At 39.6% G+C, this 20,416-nt stretch overlaps 3 protein-coding genes across 5 annotated transcripts; 2 read left to right on the forward strand and 1 right to left on the reverse strand.

Moving 5' to 3' along the window:
* The first annotated feature begins 274 nt into the window (after window positions 1-274).
* Window positions 275-3,599, forward strand: hint3 (histidine triad nucleotide binding protein 3). Its single transcript, XM_062422752.1, has 5 exons — window positions 275-412; window positions 867-984; window positions 1,292-1,361; window positions 1,902-2,028; window positions 2,540-3,599. The coding sequence occupies exons 1-5, from the start codon at window positions 275-277 to the stop codon at window positions 2,585-2,587; spliced, it is 501 nt and encodes a 166-aa protein (XP_062278736.1). The 3' UTR covers window positions 2,588-3,599.
* Window positions 3,600-4,894: 1,295 nt separating this feature from the next.
* Window positions 4,895-5,404, reverse strand: si:dkey-29b11.3 (actin-binding Rho-activating protein-like). Its single transcript, XM_062422432.1, has one exon. It carries the CDS (start codon window positions 5,402-5,404, stop codon window positions 4,895-4,897), a length of 510 nt encoding a protein of 169 aa, XP_062278416.1.
* Window positions 5,405-6,516: 1,112 nt separating this feature from the next.
* Window positions 6,517-15,591, forward strand: trmt11 (tRNA methyltransferase 11 homolog). Of its 3 annotated transcripts, none has more exons than XM_062422527.1 (13): window positions 6,517-6,606; window positions 7,822-7,887; window positions 7,985-8,058; window positions 8,251-8,332; window positions 8,459-8,551; window positions 8,663-8,797; window positions 8,997-9,153; window positions 9,274-9,354; window positions 9,462-9,626; window positions 9,830-9,902; window positions 10,089-10,223; window positions 12,893-13,013; window positions 15,183-15,591. In XM_062422527.1, the coding sequence occupies exons 1-13, from the start codon at window positions 6,529-6,531 to the stop codon at window positions 15,318-15,320; spliced, it is 1,398 nt and encodes a 465-aa protein (XP_062278511.1). In that variant the 5' UTR covers window positions 6,517-6,528; the 3' UTR covers window positions 15,321-15,591. The 3 variants fall into 3 exon arrangements, with proteins under 3 accessions (XP_062278511.1, XP_062278512.1, XP_062278513.1); XM_062422528.1 differs by having other exon boundaries at window positions 6,538-6,599; XM_062422529.1 differs by having other exon boundaries at window positions 6,576-6,649.
* The last annotated feature ends 4,825 nt before the right edge of the window (window positions 15,592-20,416 follow it).

Here is a 20,416-nt window from a genome sequence, read left to right on the forward strand (position 1 = left end):
ATCATATTCAACTGAAAAATCATTGCAAAGAATTTCGAAGAAAACGTTTTTTAAAAAGTTAGACAAAGATATTGGAAGATTTTGTATATTTGACACAGAGCTAGTAAAATGAATTCAATTGAATTGAATATGTATAGATGTTGCACAAAATCGCCCCCTGGTGGCAGAGTTGTTCGCTTACACTGCCCATCTAGATCGGTAATCTATCGGTTGGCCCTGTGAGCTCGATGTCCTCTGGGATCGACTGTGCTGGTCTCATCTTTAACAAACAACAATGGCAGGAGTCGAGGATACACAACCGGCACAAGTCGATATTAACAAAACTAGCTGCGACACAGCAGAAGGATATGACAAGAAATGTATTTTCTGCAAGATTGTGAACAATGAAATGGGCACGGAGCTTCTTCACTGTGTGAGTATATTGTCATGATACAATAATACAGCTAGCTTAGCCAGCTAGCGTTAGCCAGCTGTTATTAACCCCTGTGTTTTCCAGTTGTCTGTAACAAACAGTGGCTGTAAGAGGATGTTGCTGCTAATATTTGATTTTCGTTGAGACTATCAAGTCTTAACTGTACAGTGCTATAGCTGACTTGCTGGTGTATCGTTTTATAAGGTGTGCCTTATTATTTTTTTTATTATACTGTATGTACATTTTGTGTCCACCCTGTTCAGACATGTAGCCTACTAGCCGTGTCCTCATGTCCTTCAGTCATACAAAGCTCAGATGTGTCTTGCTTTTTTACAACAAAGGACCCCCCAAAGTCAGTAACATTTGCTTTACTGAGGTGAATAATACAGTCCTAGCCCTTTTATCCCCCCAGTCTTAAAACTGAAGTTAAACTTGTATTTAATTTTCCTAGCAGGATGAGGACATTTCCTGTTTCAGAGACATCAAACCTGGAGCGCCCCACCATTACCTGGTCGTCCCAACCAAACATGTTGGGAACTGTAAATCCCTCAGCAAAGAACACGTGCCTCTGGGTAAAGTTAACATGACAATCTTTAATACTGATACTTGTGGAAAAGCTCACACTGTGTTGTAGTTCTACTGTGTTTCTATATTACTGTCAACTCAGACAACTTTACTGATAATTCTTTGCTAACTCATCCTGTGGACTTGAAATAATATTTTGTGTCAAGGATACAGCAATGACACATAAATGACAATATATGGTGGCTGCTATTTTGTGTTGATATGGTAGAATTAAAAGCAATACTCTTCATAAGAAATGGCAAATTGCATCATATGCAAAAATGATTTTTAAAATGTTTTTGTTGTCATAACCAGTGAAGCGCTTGGTCGACACAGGGAAGGAGATCCTGCAAAAAAACAACGTAACAGACTTCAGTGATGTCAGGTGGGCTACATACACAGCTCCTTACATTATTAGATAAGCTCATGAATGTAAATGCTACAATATGACTTCAGCAAGGTGAACATCCCCAAACATGTTCAATGAATTGATTTTTCACTTTCACTAACCTCAGGTTAAGGGTCAGTTCAGGTTTCTGTTGACAAACAGTAACTGTTGAGGTGAACTGTCCCTTTAATAACAATCAGTTTCAGTAATCAACACCCGACCTAGAAGAACAAAGAACACACAGTGATGCCAGGCACTGATAAACATGATACCTGTGTGCACACCTCATCACAGTGTCTACTTTTATGAACAGTAGTACAGTAGTAGGAAATTGTCAAGAGATATTCTTCTAAACTGTTGATTAATCGGTAATCAAGTGATTGTTTAGCTTTGATCAAATATCTGTTGTTTGTATTCATGACAGTTAGGGTGACTGTTGCACTGAGTACACATCCTCGCTGTGGAGCCTCTAAACCTCATCATATGTTTAAAAAAGAGTGAGCCGGTATGGAGTAAAGCGTCTTCCTCTGCCTGCAGGTTCGGTTTCCATTGGCCCCCATTCTGTTCTGTCACACACCTACACCTTCATGTCCTGGCACCTGAAAGTCAGATGGGCTTCATGTCCCGCCTCTTCTACAGACTCAACTCCTATTGGTTTATCACAGTAAGCCGCCTCTCCGTAATTTACACTGTTTCAGTAAAACTGTTATTGTACATGTGAGGATTAGGAAAAATTAATTTATTGGTTCTCAATCCTAAAATGTTGTACCCCCAGGCAGACAAAAAGGTCAAAGAATTATTAGAAGAACAGAAAAGGCATCATTATCAAGTGTAAATTTATTGCAGTGTGTTCAGTTTCTCTATACAATTTTTTAAATAATTTATCAGTGTATAAAACATGAAGTAATGATCTTTTGGTTTATACTTAATATTAAAATACACAGGGGAAATGCAGTGTAAAAAACAGTATTGTTGAACTGGAGGATAGCATACTGTATATCCACATAGTCAACAGATAATCACAGATTTGTTTAGTAGTTCTCTCAGTGACAGTAAACCAGTTCTACCATATTTAAGTGTGTCCTTTTGAGTTTTAATGGGCAGGCAGCAGCAGCAGCAGCAGCAGCACTATCAGTCTGATTTCTGTTCTGTCCACATGTGCTAATGTTTTGCAGGCAGACCAGCTGATTGAGCATCTGAACTCAAAAGGAGAGACTAACTGATGGGGTGCTGTTCATCCATTTCTTTCAACTGTGACGAGGTGACTAAGACATCCATGGTTTCACCTCCTTGCAGATGCCTTTTGGATGACTTCAGCACATGAAGTTGCTGTCTGTTTGGCCAATCACAATATTTTAAACTGGTGAAACATTTGTAATGAAGCAACGCTTGATTTCTTTTTAGTATCAGACTTGAAGTAAAAGCTTGAATGAAGCCAGATTGTGTTTCTTGATAGTGCAGTTTGAGCCATGTCACAGGAAGGTTCTAAGATCACAAGTAAACAGTTTTTAATGTTTTTACAGAAAAAGTGATTTTAATCCCCATCATATTCTGCACATTAAAATAAATATAATTTACTTTATGGACCAATTATCATACAATGACATTCAAATCACTAAAGAAAATGTTGAAGGCATTGATTGATCGATGATTGTATTACTCCGCATATTCATTATTTCATCATCAACTCCTCAAAGATTCACAGGCTGTTTAATTTCCGGACATGCAGGACTACTTTAGAGTTTTGCACATCTGATTGTATTCATGTAACAAAAAGTACTGTAATTGAAGCACTACAAGAAAATACATTTATATAATTCCTATTCTGACATGATAAAATAGACCTCTCCAATGATTACCTCCACTATGTTGAATCTTTACTGATTTTTGCAGTGTAGCTGACATGTTTCAAAGCACTGAGTAACATCCTCATTAACTATTAACAAGGCTTCTTCATTGTTGAAGCACCTGAGTAATCCGCTAACACTGAAAGTTAAGTACGTGGGGTATTTGTTGATACATGCTGGACTCATATTTGATTTCATCCACTGTGTAAAAGTCAATTAAGAACTAAGTGGATGGTGCATGAAGTGGGTACTTGATATATATTAATGGAATGTAAAGATATGAAATCATACTGTATCTGCTGTATAAAAGTGGTTGCATTGTAAGAAATGTTAATTTAAATAAATAATATATTGCTGCTATGATTTTTTTAGCTACATTGACTTACTACTATCGGTGTAAAGTCTAATCATTTTACACACTCTCTTTCTCCCAGTCATTAGTCAAACTACACCAGTCAGTGCTTAGAGTTAATAAAGCATCCGCAGTAACACAATAACTCACAGAATGCTGACTCCTCCCTTTCTTCATCTTTTTATTCAAGCATAAACTTCCATAATACCATCAACAGTACTTTGAGTTAATTTATCAATCTACTGACGCTGATGTTTAAGTAGGTCATTAGTTTGCATGCAGCAGGTGTTCACTCTCTCACACATACATCAAAGCAGCATTTTTAGTTTGTTGTACACCCATCTCTAGTGTCCTTCAGGTACAGCTTAGTTTCAAGCTGTAATGACGCTGCCTAAATTAAAAAGCACACTTGTAATATATACATGCGCCGAAACATCCAAGCCACGTCGGATCAAGTTCATCCTATAGCACCATATAATCTGTCACAGGTAGCCTCATGTTCTCTTTGGCTGTGGTTCAGTCTCATTAACCACTCTGTCTTCATTTCAGTCGCTCACTCATCTACTTTCCCTACATTGAAAAGCTTGTAGGAAAATACGGAGAAAGGGTTTGCTCAGAAAAGAACAACAGGGTTTAAAATATGTTCAAACATGAACATATTTCAAGAAACCAAGTCACTCCATAAAACACTGCAATGAATTAGGTAATCTTAGGTTGAACATACATGATATCCCTGCCGTTCAGTTTCAACTTGTGACCACCACTACTATTTTTTGATGTTGAAGTTTAGTACATCCATCACATTTCGTAACTTGAAATATGATTTTTACACTTTTTATTGATGAACCTGCATTTTAGTTTCACATGATCTGGCCTATGGAGCAGTATGTGTGTTTTAAAAAACTCACATATCAACATACTGATGATGGCCAGACCTCTTGAAATAGTGCTAATTGGAAATTCCTCAGATATGACCCAAATTTGTGACTGTTTTTAATTGTGACTAACCTACTTCACTTCATTTCTTTACTGTTTTTTACATTCTTGTATCTACATCCTGCATATATTTGCACTCTGGGCTGTAGATACTCCTACTGTACTTTCCTCAGAGTGGAGCTTTGAATTCTCTGCCACTGTGGCTTTTACGTGCATGAGCAAAATAAAAGCGTATTCCTCTTAACAAAGGCGTCATTAAGTGATAAAAGAAAAAAAGTGTAGTGTCATCCCCATGCAATCGTTCACTTCAGTGAGCACTGCCATACCTGTTGCTCAGTGCATGTCTCTGTATGTGCTGCGTGCCACACGAATGAAGGGAAAATTCAAGTTTTTGTTCACTGCAACAAAGTGATCAGTACACGATCATCCTTCCCCTGCCACAGCATCTCCCCGTCAAAGTCAACCAGCTTCTGCTTACGTGCTCGAAGGAGAATCCCCACCAGTTTATTAGAGATACTCACATAATGCTCAAACAGTTTCCCAAATTCTACAGTGATCACTTTCCCATCGATGCCGTTTGCAGCCCCCTTTTTGTCTCTCTGCTCTCCGATGTTCCTTATCACCTCACACAGCTCCTCAACCTCCCTGCTGATGTGTGTGTGAGCATCCTTCCCCCGCTGCTCGGTCAAAGAGCCCTGCAGGGGCCTCCCATAGTCGTCCTGCCCCCTCTGAGGGACCACTACGTTGGGCCTGGTGTCGTGACTGAAGGGATTATGCTTCTGGTATTCCTGGTGCTCATCAGACCACTTCTGCCAGTTATCCTTCAAGCCTTTCACAGAAACGATGCATGCTGCAGTGTCGTCACTGAACTGAGCAGGAGCAGGGACGTTATTTTCAGTTTCCATGATGGGGATGTTTGTTCTAGTCAGTGGCTCTATTGAGGAAAAGATTACAAAGCTTAAATTAACTAAAGTATACATTGAAAATGCAGTTTTATACTCACTGCATAATAAACCTTTACTGCTTTTGTATTGCTTTATTTTATTTTTTTTAAACCACTGCCTGAAAGATCTGAATAGTTAGTAGATTTCAAGCTAAACTACTGTCCATATTATTGTAGTATTGTAATGCATTTGATATGTTCTTGGGATTTAGCTGTATATATAAATCTATGGTAAATGCTGATCAGCAGTAACCTACCATTCAAACAACAAATTCTATTTGACAGTTTATTAAAATTAAGGGAAAACGATATTATTAATATTCTACAAATCAGTCAATCATTCAAACTACAGTAGAGAGACTGAACATCCTTCTTTGTAAGGTAAATCTTAACCTGTCAGAGATTTGACAGTAAACAGTTGTCAAACATGGTTTAACTTACATAACACCCTCTGAGTCGGTGGTCTCTTCACTTGCAGTAATGCTTCATTGTAGCCCAATGTGTAAAGTGTCCTGTGGTACCAAAAACAAAAACAAACCAACACAATACAGCAGCACTGCTGACACTAAAAACACCGTGGATGCTCTTCTGTCCCGACTGAGGAAAAACCGGTGTGATTGACATCTATCTCGGCCAGTAGCCTGTTAGAGGACAACCAATCATAGTCGAGAGAGTGGACATGACAAGGTGCCTCTGAAGTAAAGCAGATTATAGATAGGAGAGGAGAAAGAAGTTTATCCACACACGCAAAAGCCGAATAGTAATCTATTGATGACAAATAGTTGCCAGTACGTGGCATGCTAATAATTCAATTATTATACAAACAAACTGCAACTTCAACCATGTCACCAATGATATTACATTTCTCAGAATAACAGCCTGGTATAGAAAGCATACATAAAAAACAAAACATTTCACAATTAAAATGCTAATTCTAATTATTGAATATTCCAATTATTTATAATATTAAACTGGAAGAGAAAAACTCCATTCTTCTGCCATTTATGGTGATTTGTCCCCGCCAGCGGAACTCAGCAGTTTCACAGCCCGGTTTCTAGCCGGACGTGTTTTGAATCTGCAACAAATATGGGGACCTCCACAGAGCGATCATGCTTGAAGTATTTATTTCATCTTGCCCAAGATCATCTGGACTTCAGGTTACCGGTAACCTTTCACAGACTGGTCTTAATCCTGTGTAGCTGTCTTTGTGAGTGTTAGTGTGATTATCAGAAAGAAACAGCTGAACATGGTGTGTGTAACATCACAGCTCATTTTGGTGTGTTAGCTGAATGCTAACTCAAGCTGAGTCAGAACTGTAAGTGTGTGTTGGAATTTAATATAGGCTTCGTTTTATTATAATAAACAGAAACATAAACACATGTCTCTATCGGACTCCCTTCTGTAAATAGTATTCACCGTCATAAACTGCATATTAACATTAAAGGACCAGTGTACAGGATTTAGTGGCATCTAGCGATGAGGATGCAGGTTGCAACAAACTGAATCCCTCTCCCATGTCCATCTGTTCCAAGCATAGACTGTATAAAAATAATGGACGTAGCCACCGTAACATCACCCATATTGGACTTGTGTTTTGAAGCCTCGAGTTTGGTTTATTGACTGTCACCATGTTGGGTTTATGGAGCCAGAAGTGATGAGAAGTGTTCATATTAAGATTAAAGGGTGGAGTTGACTGTAGTGCTAGCTGCTAGCTTGGTTAGCACATTGCATTTACAGTCTATGGTTACTTGTGCTAATATTAAAGCTGATTTTCTTTCTTGATGAACTTAAGACCATTAAAACTTTAAAACTGTACATCCGACTGATTAGAGGTTTTTTTTATAGTACAACCAAATGCTGACTGACTATTTTTGGGTGACCTAAAAGTTATCACAGAAGGTTTGTGGAGGTTTTGAGTTTGAAAGGCGTGGTCATATACCAGTCATGGGAGTTCCAAATAAAGCAATGCTGTGTTAATCATTTGCAGAATACAGTGTTTATTGTTCATCTTAGCCTCATCTGCATCAATTTTGACTATTTGACTTTTTTTGTGTGCAACTAACACTTATTTGCATTACTGATCAATCTGTAGTTTTTTTTCTCTTGATTAATTAATTTGTTGTTAAAATAGTGAAAATGAAAAAAACACATACAAAACATAGATACTTTATTAATCTCAAAGGGACATTCAAATGTTGTTGATGCCAACAAGAAGTTAAAGAAAACATTGAGGTATAAATATAACATGCATGATTTTTCAAAGCCTGTGGGGACATCCTCAAATGTGTTATTTTGTCTTGACTAACATTTAACAATCCAAAGATATTCATTGGTACCTGTGAAATCTGTATTTGTCGTTTTTGTTTCTCATTCTTCCAGGAGATAAAGGCTCTGCTGGCTCTCAGAGGAAAACCCTTCTGTCCTGGAGAGAACTTCAAAGAAAAGGTTTCCATTCCTAACATAAGATATATCAGAAGTTGTCTGTCATTTAGACTTCTTTTTCCCAACCCTCACATCCCTTCTCATCACTTTTTCTCTCTAGTCTCCTTTCTGGTGTCTGGATGGTTTGTGTGAGGAGGATGTCTGTGGCATCATGGCCAGATCTGTTTGTGCAAAGTAAGTGTTTCGACTTTGTGGGTGTCTCAGGATGAACTTATATCTACTTTTATATGCTGATCACACGTCTTGAGCTCCTATGAATGTTCAAATTGTACACACCTCAATTCCCATTATTCCTCCAGTCTGGGGCCTTGTCAGTATCTTCTGAACTATAGTGGCTGTGATGTAGATGTAGTTTTATTCTTCCAGGTCTGCTTTTGAACTATGGGGCCGCGGAAAAACACACAACGAGCTCAAAACATCCCTCTTGAACTACCCGTCAGAGAACATGGTTGGTGATGCTCTTGTATAGCTTCTAGTGCCATTATGTTGAACAGACCAGTCTCTGCTATTTAATCTTATTTGCTGACGTATCATATGAAAACTATTGTGTTTACTTTCCCACATTCCCCCGCAGTCAGCGTTCATGCAGAAAGACTCGACATACAGAATCAATGTGTACACCTTCAATAAAACTCTGGAGTTTCCAGACAGAATCAAAAAAATTGACGTGAGTATTTAGATATGTTTGTTAAAGAGTGTGTTTACTGTACTACCATCTTTTTTATTTGCATGTGTATATGTTCAAAATATTGTTTATTGTTGTGTGTTGCGTGACCAGGCTATGGACTATCTTCCATTTGGGGGCACAGTGAGTCTTAAAAGCCCTCAGCACATCTTCTGTTTGCTGGAAGACTACGGCACTGACCCTAACAACATCCCTGAGCATCCAAATTACATCTATTTTGGCCGATGGGTGAGAGACATTGATAATAGTAATAAAAAATCCACTGGTAATAAATTAATTTAAGAGATGTTTCTTTTACAGCAGAGAAAAAAAACTACAAAGTAACTTCACAAATCACTGCTATCCATCTGTAGGCCCAAAACATTCTTTAATTTGTGACAACTTGCTGTAACAACACTTTTCATCTGTGTTGACTGATCTGCACCAGGTGGCAGATGGACAGCGTGAACTGATTCGCTCCTACAGTGTGAAGAACAGACACTTCATAGGAAACACCAGTATGGATGCAGGCCTCTCATTCATCATGACCAACCAGGCTAAAGTCAAAGAGAACGACCTTGTCTTTGACCCGTTTGTCGGCACCGGTGAGTGAAATCTATCTCTCTCACACTCTCACACACACATACACACATAGACGGACACACATTTGGGGAAATGTTCGTTAGTACATGCTTTTAAATAGTTTGTCTATTGATCTGTTTTAGGGAGCCTGTTGGTAGCGTGTTCTCATTTTGGAGCTTATGTCTGCGGAACAGATATTGATTACAACACTATTCACGGCAAAGGTGAGTTTTGTCTACGTGGTTCTTCAGCTGAGATTTCTTAAACATTTATATGGCGTTATTTCAGCTATTTTTCAAATGTGCCTAAAAGTACCCTTTTTTTCTTCCAGGTAGGTCAAGCCGTAAAAACCATAAGTGGCGAGGACCTGATGAGAACATCAGAGCCAACCTACGGCAGTATGGGACAGAGAAGACGTACTTGGATGTGATGGTGTCTGATGCATCCAAGGCTGTGTGGAGGAATGCTGCTCTGTTTGATGCCATCATCACTGATCGTAAGCTCTGATTTCGTTCTTAGTAAGACCACAGTTTACACTTTGTGCGTGCTGAAAATATGTGATTCACATTGAAGTCTTTTTGTAAATCCCGTTGTTTATTGTTTTTTAAGATGGAGCTCTTTCAGTGCCTCTCATAACTGTTGAAATTCTCTCCTTCTTTTTTCTCATTTGCGATTCCTGTGTACCCTTTTTGTTGTCAGCCCCATATGGCATCCGTGAGTCCACAAGGAGAACAGGCTCCCACAAAGACAATAATAAACCACCTGACGGCGTGTAAGCTCACATTATTCTCTACCGACATTTGCACTTTAGACCTTTCACAGGCAATGATTTTACTTCAAAAAGGTTTGTTCTCTGTAACCTTTCCCTATCGAATGCAGTAGGCGAGTGCAAAAAAAAGGGATTGATTTGAAATGTTTAAACATGTCTAAGCCTGTTCATTTTTATTCTTCTGTCCAGCTATACAGATTCTCACGTCCCAGTCTCACAGTCGTACCACCTTAGCGACATCTTCACAGACCTGCTGAACTTCTCTGCCCATCACTTGGTTATAGGCGGCAGGCTGGTCTACTGGCTGCCCATCTACAGACCAGAGTGAGTATACAGACATTAAGTGCTTCAGAATGATGAGCCAGCTAATGCACTCATCATTTTCTCAGTAGTTTTCTTCTTCATCACAAAATCTTCAAATGAAAACTGCTTGCTTCAAGAGAGATTGTAGCCTTCCTCAGTAATCATCCAGGCCTACTAAAGCAAACCGTTATCTGTTATTTATTATCTTTTGAATAGTCAAACTGGGCCTGTGTCAAATTATTGATTTATATGATACTATTTGATTTTGATACTAGATTTAAAGAGGACTTGAAGTTCACAGGCCAAAGAAAAGGCACTTTTTTTTCAATCATAATTTGCATCAATAGGGGGCAGACTTATACCATGAACTAGAACAGCAAACTTCATATCTATTGTTGGCCTACTTAACTCCACAAATAATCAAACAACATGAAAAAAACAAGGGATAGAATGTAAAAATATCTTCAAGAAAGTCTAATTATTGCTACTATTATAATTAATAGAGTTTGTCAGGCAATGTAAACATGACACAAACAGTAGTGAATAACTGTTTATGACTAGTCTTGACTAATTAGTTAGTTGCTACATGCTTTACAGACCTCTGGTGTGGACTAGTTTGAGTCCATTCCACCACACTTGCAGGTGTTTGGCTGTAACATTATGAACCACAACAGACAGTAGCAGCAACGGACGTTTGGGGAAGAAAACCCCTGCAGCGCTGAGACTCCTTCTGGTCACTGATTATAAGACCGGCAAGGAGATGAGATAATAATGTATCCTCTCAATTTTGTGTGTGTGTGTGTGTGTGTGTGTGTGTGTGTGTGTGTGTGTGTGTGTGTGTGTGTGTGTGTGTGTGTGTGTGTGTGTGTGTGTGTGTGTGAGGGAGAGAGCACATGCACAAACCTGTGGACCTTTGTTTATGCCCCTGTGCATTTGTGTGTATATGAATATATGAATGTGTGTGGTCTTGTATATGAGCACATGCATACATGTGTGTCATCATGTTCACACATTTGTCTTTGCTACTCATCTACCGGTGCTTGACTCTGCGCCTGTCAGAGCACCATGCCAAAATAAACGTCTGAGGCCAGGCAAGTCAGAGATGTGAACTATCTGTCTCTGCGGTCTGTGTGTGTGTGTGTGTGTGTGTGTGTGTGTGTGTGTGTGTGTGTGTGTGTGTGTGTGTGTCTACAATCGCATGTGCGTTTTTGGTGTGTGTGTCCGTGTGTGTGTATGTCCAGACGTAGCCTGTCTCCTGGGCCTAATCTGGGGCTCTACATGGGAGATATCAGGTTTCTGTCACCCCCACATATGTGTGTATCTGTGGCCTTGGCTGTGATAGAAACAGTGGGGATTGTGTGCATTTGCCTGCTTTATGAGACCGGGAAGGCTATGTGTGTATATGTGTGTGTGTGATGACAGGTGACACAAAGTCCTCTCAGCAAATTACGGCGTCTAGACCAGGTCAGACCCCTTGAACTCTCTTCCCCTTTCTCCCCTCAAAAAAAATAAATGAAGAAAAAGAATCAAGACAGATGACTGAATATCAGTCATCACAGCATTAAAGTGACCTAATTACAACATAAACAAGTGAAGCAAAGAAATGAAGTGGCTTTATTGTCCGAAGTAAGGCGATACTTATGTCATTGATGGATTGTAAATTATGTTTATAATCATTCCATATTTAAGTTTCTTGACATTTTGGCTAATTGCTCATGTAGTGGCACTTTTACTGGGTCACGGTCCAACAGCAGCTTCAGCATCAGATTTTGCATGTGGTTAAATAAAGAGGTTTAAATATAATGGGAAAGATAACATAACTTCTTTCATCTTTTATCCATTTTTAAATAACTTTTCCTTGTGTTTTATGAAGTGTCATGAAATAAGGAGATTTCAGTTCCAGAACTGTAATTCTTAGCTAAACTAAACAAAAATGGGAAAATCATCCTCATGGTAAAAAATTTAAAAAAAGTATTTGTTTAAACTAGCGTGACACAGAAAGAGCATGTGAACAGTAGCGTTTTGTGTGAAAGCGCCCTTTAAAAAGGCAAACTGGAAAAAGAAGCTCTGAAGGCGGAGGACATCCCCTGTCTCCACTCAGAAGTTTACACCAGCTCAACAGGTCCGGTGCTCCAACATCTCTCCACCTGATTGGCAGGAGGGAATTATCTCCTGGCTGCATCGCCCGCTAGTCACCGTGACGACCAAACATCCCGTGGCTGCAGAGGCCCACATGCAGCCATGGCAACGGGGCAGACAAACAGTAACGTGCAAATCTGGCTTTGAGTCGGGACTGTTGCTACTGTGATGGTGGTTAGGAGAAAGTGCCACTGACACAAATATGCAAACACATACTGTACATCATCTGCTGTTAATAGGCCCTAACCTGGCCCGGCTGGTGATGACAGAGTCTGCAGTCGACCTGTCATGTCAGAGTCATTTTTTCCACCTTCATCCTTGTGCAAAATGAGCTACCTCCAGACGTGGTTACACTACACTGATCGAATAGTGTTCAATTGGTGAAAGAGAAACAGAAAGACGCATTGATGGAGAAGTGAGCGTTACAGAGAGTTAAGTTGTCGTTTCAACAGCATTGCCCAGTTTTTTTTAAAAGTCGTCTGCTTGACCTTTCGCCTCTTTCCGCTGTTTCCATTTAGACACTGATTAATTACTATGCGTGTCCTTTCCAGGTACTGTGAGGAGATGATTCCCCTTCATCCATGTCTCCGGCTCATCAGCAACTGTGAGCAGACTCTCTCCAGCCACACGTCACGACGCCTGATCACCATGGAGAAGATCAAGGAGCCAGAGGTGTGTGTCTGAATGTGTTTGAATTAGATGTGAAAAAAAGTTGAAAAACAGAAGATTAATTGGCAGCTGTGGATTGATTGTTTCATACACTTTCTCCCATGTGAGGACTTTTCTTTGATACAGAATATTTTTGAACAGGCTTGGTTTTGAAATGTTTGTAAGATAAAACAAGCAGTTTGGGAAATCACAATAGACATTTTCAGTATTTTCAGACAAAATGATTGAGAACATAAACAGCAGATTAAACGATAATAAAAAAAAAGTTTTTAATTGCAGCTCTGGTTTGCATGAAGTCCTGCAAGGGTTTGAGCATATGTAAAAATGCATTTGTATGCATGCTTGACTTTTTGTCATGTCCCCTCATTGACAAAAACAGTGCATTTCTGCATACATTTTTTTACAAAACATTTACTAAGATTGTTGTATGGTTAATGTGCAGAAAAAAATTATTTTATGAGATGTAAAACTTTCACTTTTCTTCTGATGTGTGTATGACCATTCAGTTGACCATATAATCAAATTTAGTTTGTCCTTTGATTGGAAGCACGATTTTCTAAATACATTGTTTTCAGTCACACTATGTGTTGTGGTTACATAGTTCTAGATGGCATGAACGTGTTTGCACAGTAACAACTTGCGTGTGCTGCAGAATTTGTTTACTGTTTTTTGTATGTGTGAGCATGACCAGCAACACAGATATGAGTTTATGTAAAATGAGAGCATGTGTGTGCATGTTCTTTCATGGTTTTTATGTGTAGTTCATAGCCAATGAAAGTATATGTAACCACAAGTATGTATCATGTCAATGTATGCAGCGTGTGCATATGTGTGTGTTTTTAACATGTCATCCCAATGGAAGTGATGGTGTCTCTCTGTCTGTCTGGGGTAAATCCTCACCATCTGGCTGTGATTGGCTCATTTCTTTTATACTGGAACCCTAAATGGCTTAATCACACATCGTATGAAAACAATCCATCTTTGGATCTGACATCCATTCCACTTCAAAACCGCAAATTGCTCCCATAAAGGGCCCTGTATGACACGCACAAGCAAACACACAGTTGTTTGATGTTATCTGACTGGTATCTATCTCAGGTCGCAGAGTTTTTCCATCTAAAAAATAGGCCTCAATCTGCCCCTACCTCCACTCATTCACCAGGGTTCACAGCTAGGTGTGTGTGCCTATGATACATGTGCATGTGTCTACACTGTTTCAGTGTTTTGATGATAAAGGGGTGGGTCTAATTGCTATAAACGTTTCCTGTTTAACTAGTGCACTTCTCTAGTTTATGGGGTATGACATAATGTGTTTGGTGGCAGTAAACTCCTCGTTATTTGCCTAATTTAACACTAAATGTACATAGCCCTCCATATGTATGTTTGTTGGCAAAGGTTGAGTGGTGATTTCCACACTTTTAGGTTGTTTGTAGTTTTGTCTCTTCATCCTTATTAATTGTAAGGTCATGGTCAGGTTGTCAGCCTTGTTACCCAGAGTTTTCCTTCAGAGTGGAAACTGTTTCCAGGTTGCTTGGCAGCATCAGCAAGCAAAAGAGAGGTGTTGCTGACAAATTACAGGCCCCAGCATTGGAGTCATCACTTTCAACTCAGCTCACCTCATTATTCCTCTTCCCAGCATCTCTCTTTCCCCCTTTCATCCCTCCACTGACCAGTGACTACCTTACAGCCAAGACAAACTGTTTAACTGTAGGGATTCATAACAGTTCATATACATTGCTAAAATACAAGAGCACAGTCATGTTCCTACATGCAAACATGGAAAAAGTATGCAAACCTTGTGATACCAGTTTGGGCCGACCTGCACTGGGTGTTGCTTCACTTAGTGGAAATGGGAGATAAACTTTGAAAGCTATTTCCATTTTAATTTTGATTGACCTTCATATTGTATATATATTAATATTGTAATACCAATTTTAGTCTCAACATGTGTTTCATTTGGGGAAAAAGAATAACTTTCAGCAGCCTGTTATCCAGTTATGTCAGGAAGCTGGATATAGTCTTACATTTTTTTCACCATTAAAGCAGTGGAGAAACAAAATACATGTTGCTGAACGAAATGGTTTCTTATTGTTTGAGTTATTGGGGAAACACCTTAAGTTAATCATGTTAAACATGTTTAGCGCAGTAATCTCTAAATTTGTCTCTCTACAGGAATCAGACAGCCTGTCTCATCTCGCAGACTCACACTTTAGCCCCTACCAGGGACACAACGCCTTCAGAGAGAAGTATTTCAGCGGACAAAACAAGAAGCTCATCAAGGACAACAAATCGGATGTCAATGGAGAGTGAACGAATCGATGCCCTAAGATGAAGGATGTCTATGGAAAGCCTCAATAAAATAGAGCAAATACATGACTGGACAGATCATGTCCAGACATGATTATCAGTGGACTCAAAAGAAACTGATTATTTTATAGTTAAACATTTTTAAATCTTAAACACTATTTTAAGTGTTATTTTTTATGTTTGTTGCTCTTGTTTTGCAAATAAATGGATGAGATGCAAGTGTTTTGTCCTGAGTGGTTACTATTAAAACTGTCCTGTCAGAGGATTGACTACCTGCATGCCAAGTGTAGTCCTTGTTTATATTTTATAAAAGCACTTTTATATGGACACATGCTCCTCTCCAAACTTGGTTCAAGATATAAAAATTCTGCTTTGAATAATTATGTGTCTGATTTGTACTGTGTGTAGTGTATGTGCATTGTTGGCTTCATGTTTCCACATCACACCTGGCCATAATTGGCTCCTGACTAGTTACATGGCTTAAATTCAGATTTAAGGTGAGCACAGAGAAAGTTTCCCCATTCAACAGATGAATTCTTCTACTGTCAAACTCTGTTCATACATCATTGTGCACAGTGAAACTGAAACACCCAACTGAAGGAAAATAAGCAAAGAAGATTTCTGAAAGGAGAATGGCTTTAAAAGTTTACACTCCCACCTAATTATTAAAAGATAATGGCAGTACATGTGCAGATTAACAGTGTCTTTAATTCACTTGTTAAAACTAAAGGCTTTATTGTATCAGATGGATATTTATATTAATTTAATATAAGAGGATACTATTCAGCTTCTGAGTTGAAATACTTTGGAGTCTAAAACTACATTTAGAGGCACGGTCCTGCTATATACAGACAAAGGGAGCATGTTTAGGAGAGAGAGGCCTCCCTGCATAGGCAAGGGCCCAAATGACAGGGCGTCCCTACCTTGCCACACACCACTACAATTAGTCAGCAGCTTTTGTTGTTTTCCAACCACAGTTTACATGCAGACAAGCTCATTTTTCATCTCCTGAGAGCGACGCAGCAAGACTTTATGTACATTACCCCGTCGCTCTGTTTATCAGTTGGGCCTCTGCCTTTCCACCACACTTCCCTGTTTGCTCCGCTTCCCAGGAAGAGAGTTTCAGGCACCATCACATGATACCCGACTCACCATCGTTTGCGGTGCGTATTGTTTACAGTTCCCACAGTGCCTTTTTGTTGTCTATCATCATCAAGGAAAATCAAGTGATTCCACAAGACAGTTAGAGACCTCGCCTTTCTTAACTTATCACTTTGGTCATTTCTGTCTCAGAATTTCTTTGTTTGTCACATGTAAATAAGTACCATGTTTGCCACAACAAACGACCTCTTTATGTGAAGTCGGTAGTTTTAATACAGCCACTGCCTATTTCTAATTGAGGAGCGCTCTTTCTGTGTGTGTGTGTGTGTGTGTGTGTGTGTGTGTGTGTGTGTGTGTGTGTGTGTGTGTGTGTGTGTGGTCTTTTTGGGTTAAGCTTGGGGTTAGCTTAAGGTTAGGGTTAAGCAAGTAGTGGTTATGGTTAAGGTAAATCTCCAGGAAATTAATGTAAATCTATGTAATGTCCCCAAAAGTAACCATGGTGTGTGTGTGTGTGTGTGTGTGTGTGTGTGCGTGTGCGTGTGCGTGTGCGTGTGCGTGTGCGTGCGCGTGCGTGCGTGCGTGTGTGTGTTGCCACAATACAATGATAAAACATGCTCTCAGGAGCCCTTAGTCTCCAATACTGTAGACTATAATTAGGAGGGTGGTGGTGTAGAGGGGGTTCCTCTCTACACCATGTAATGCTGTCCAGACGTTGAGGAAATTCTGTTTGTATGTTTGTGCGTGTGTGTGGGATCTGGTTTTGTTTTATGCTCGATGCTAACTGCAGAAGTTTCCAGTTAATTCAGTGAAAATAAAATGATTGGAGACCTAATCTTTAAATAGTCATATCTCAACCATGAGTTAGGTTACATACATAATTAACCAAAGGGTTCCTTTTTTGCATCATTTTCTATTCATTGCTCTTGCTTTTCTCAGATTCTCCACTTCTTTAATATATGTGGCTGTTAGAATGAATATATTAATATATATTTAAATGTATTCAGTGTTATCAATAAAAAATGGAGTAAGAATGGTATTCCTCCTCCATTCTTCCCTTTCTCCCAAATCCTTCATCGTTCTCCACCTCACCTCCACCAGTGCTTCACCTTTGCCCTTTCCTCCTCTCCTGAGGCCTCTCCTTTTCTCAAAGGGGAACTCCCTTTAGGAGTAGAAGGTCGCTGTTTTGGAACGATGGCTCCTGATTAAACTCCCCTGTGTCTTAAAGTGACCTTCACTCTGCTGAATCAACTGTTACACCAAGTGGTTTAGGGCACACACACATATATAGTACATATAACATACATACAACTTTAACCTGAAGGTAACTTAATGCCTAATACACACACACACACACACACACACACACACACACACACACACACACACACACACACACACACACACACACACACACACACACACACACACACACACACACACACTAATCCTAACCCTAACCACCATGACCTAACCCTAACCTTTACCATTAGGGCTTGAAATTAACTTTTTTGATCACCAGCCAATATGTCTACTAGATTTTAAAGTTACCAGCCAATCAGAATTTCCACAGGCCAAAATGTTTTTCTTGAAATAAACCAGATTATGAGACCCACTCCATCAATTTAAACAAAAGTATTAGTACAAATAAAAGATATATAGCATAATAAATCTCTTTGACAGCCTCCACCTTCAAATTATTTGTCCCAACCACAAAATGGTTCGTCTTGTATTTTCCAGATGTGTATATCCGGCAGTCCTGACAGTTTATTATGTTTTTTCTGGATCAAATACAAGCCACTCATGACCCGATTGCCATTTGGCATTGGATGTCCTCATTTTCTTCTTCTCCACTCTTTCATTCTCATTTTTTATCCTCAGCCTTCTTCTTCTGTGCATTTGTTTTTGTTTTTTTGTCCCTGTCATAAATCTCATTAGTAGCTAATACTCGCCTTCTCGTGCAGTCAATTCTACCATACACTGCTTACAAGCCAATATCACAACTTTGTGCTCATGGGAAATGTAGGATCAGGACTAAAAGGACTGTTTCTGCAGCCTGCTTCAAACAGATGCAGTAATATTTAGAGCTTGATTCGTCACTAGCCAAGTTGGCTAGTAACTTAACAATGTTACCACAGTTCATTTTTATCCACATTTGGAGGTTGATGGGTGTTAATTTTAAGCACTGCTTACCCTAACCTGTCCTTCACCTTAAACCAAGTCTTCACGCTAATATTTTGGATTTACTAACTGCTGGCTATATCTTCATATTTACCGTACAAACATGAGAGTGTTTTCAATCTTCTCATCCACCTCTCAGAAAGAAAGCAAATAAACAAATCCTTTTACCCTCAGAGGAACAAACCTTTCTTTTTATACCATCAGGGAGAATCCCTGCAGTCAGAGAGAAAGGTGTATCTATCATGTCATTATCAGTCTTGGTTAGATATGATTGATAGATATTCCACACATCTGTTAGCCACTGCTGGATAGCAAGTGATCAGGCACCTATTGACCTGTGACACTATAAGTAACACATAATTATCTCTTTTCATAGAAGTGTGTGGGCCATGTGATGGAATTTAGATATAACTGTAGTAGTGTTGCAGAGGGACTGTATGTGAAAATCTATATGTAGTCCATTTGTGCAGGGTGGTAAGTGTGTGAAGGCAAGAGAAATAAACTAGTGCACAGCTAGTATTCAGAAGTGTTTGAGCTTCATACACACACACATACACACACACACACACACGAGTAACTGAACACATGTGGCACAGGTGCAGTGCACCTGTCCATAGACAGGGGAGTTTGGACACCTGCAAGTCATCCACCCCTTCTCGCCTTGCCTCCCCCGCCCTCAGGTCACCCCAATGCCCTCATCAACCCCAGGAAGCCGTCTGCAGCCCCTCAGTGGTTGATTGAGGTAAGGTGAGAGCTGTTATCTCAATGTCTGGGAGGAGAAGTGTGGCAGAGGAAGAGCCATTATAGTGCTACAAATCACCACAAGAGTCCTATCTCACACAGCTGTGTGAAATTCAAACCATGCTCAGAATAAAACAGGAGAGGAAAAGGAGAGGAAGAAAAGTGAGGAGAAAGGGCAGATGAGGGATGAAAAGTTAGGGAAGAGCATAGAGTATCTTGAGATTGTGCTGTTCTGATTATTTTAGCAGAAACTTCAGTGCATCTTGTTCCAGCACCACTGATAACAGTGCCACTAGATGACAGACTTGAGCAGAGAAAGCGTTCAAAGTATCCCCTGAAGTGATTTCCGTCTGTGCTGTATGTACTGTACTCCAGCCTACAGACTGTTTGCCATACAATCAATGCTGTGCAGCTTGTAAACAAACAGTTCAGGGGCTAACCTTTTGAAGTGATAGAGCTGTGGTTGAGAAAGTGCAGAGCAGCTCTGAACACACAACATCCTTTTTAAGATACTCGCCTGGAAGTGGTGAGGGTTGTTGGCCCAGGAAGGAAAAGGGGTGATTGAACGGCTTGTCACACAACTTCTTCATCCTTCTTTCACCTATTCACGGCCCACACTCAGTGACCACATTTGACTGTTATATCACCATACTGGATTTTATCGCACAGTAAAGCTCTGCTACAACCATTCAGGCTTTACTTTAAATAAACCACCAGATATCCAAATATGTGGTTTTATACAGCTCCTTGTTTTCCTGTTGTTTTTCTAGCATGTGACCCTAAAATCCTCCACATCCATTGTTGTTTTTGTAAAATTACATGTTTGTCTGTGTGTGTGTGTGTGTGTGTGTGCGTGTGCATGTATTTATGTGTTTATGGGGTCATCACACTTAATACGACCGGAAAGACGGAGAAAAAAAGTGTTTGTAGCAGAGAGTCGCAGAGAGCCAAGAGCCAAAGACAAACAGTCAATGGGTGTATTTGGACGTGTGCATATGTGCTTCTTTTTGTGTTTACAATGTTTGTGTGTATATGTGGCTTCTTGCGGTTGTCAGCGCTGTTCTTCATTAATGACAAGA

Source organism: Scomber scombrus, chromosome 7 (genome assembly GCF_963691925.1).
Source record: "Scomber scombrus chromosome 7, fScoSco1.1, whole genome shotgun sequence".
Classification (NCBI taxonomy): Eukaryota; Metazoa; Chordata; class Actinopteri; order Scombriformes; family Scombridae; genus Scomber; species Scomber scombrus.

Bases quoted from the DNA above. Each gene is read 5' to 3' on its own strand.
- hint3 (XM_062422752.1), top strand. From the start codon at position 275: ATGGCAGGAGTCGAGGATACACAACCGGCACAAGTCGATATTAACAAA. The intron at 1,362-1,901 runs GTGGGCTACATA...CTCTGCCTGCAG, and splicing joins ACAGACTTCAGTGATGTCAG to GTTCGGTTTCCATTGGCCCC. The intron at 2,029-2,539 runs GTAAGCCGCCTC...AATGTTTTGCAG, and splicing joins ACTCCTATTGGTTTATCACA to GCAGACCAGCTGATTGAGCA.
- si:dkey-29b11.3 (XM_062422432.1), bottom strand. From the start codon at position 5,404: ATGGAAACTGAAAATAACGTCCCTGCTCCTGCTCAGTTCAGTGACGAC.
- trmt11 (XM_062422527.1), top strand. From the start codon at position 6,529: ATGGGGACCTCCACAGAGCGATCATGCTTGAAGTATTTATTTCATCTT. The intron at 7,888-7,984 runs GTTTCCATTCCT...TTTTCTCTCTAG, and splicing joins GAGAGAACTTCAAAGAAAAG to TCTCCTTTCTGGTGTCTGGA. The intron at 13,014-15,182 runs GTGTGTGTCTGA...GTCTCTCTACAG, and splicing joins AGAAGATCAAGGAGCCAGAG to GAATCAGACAGCCTGTCTCA.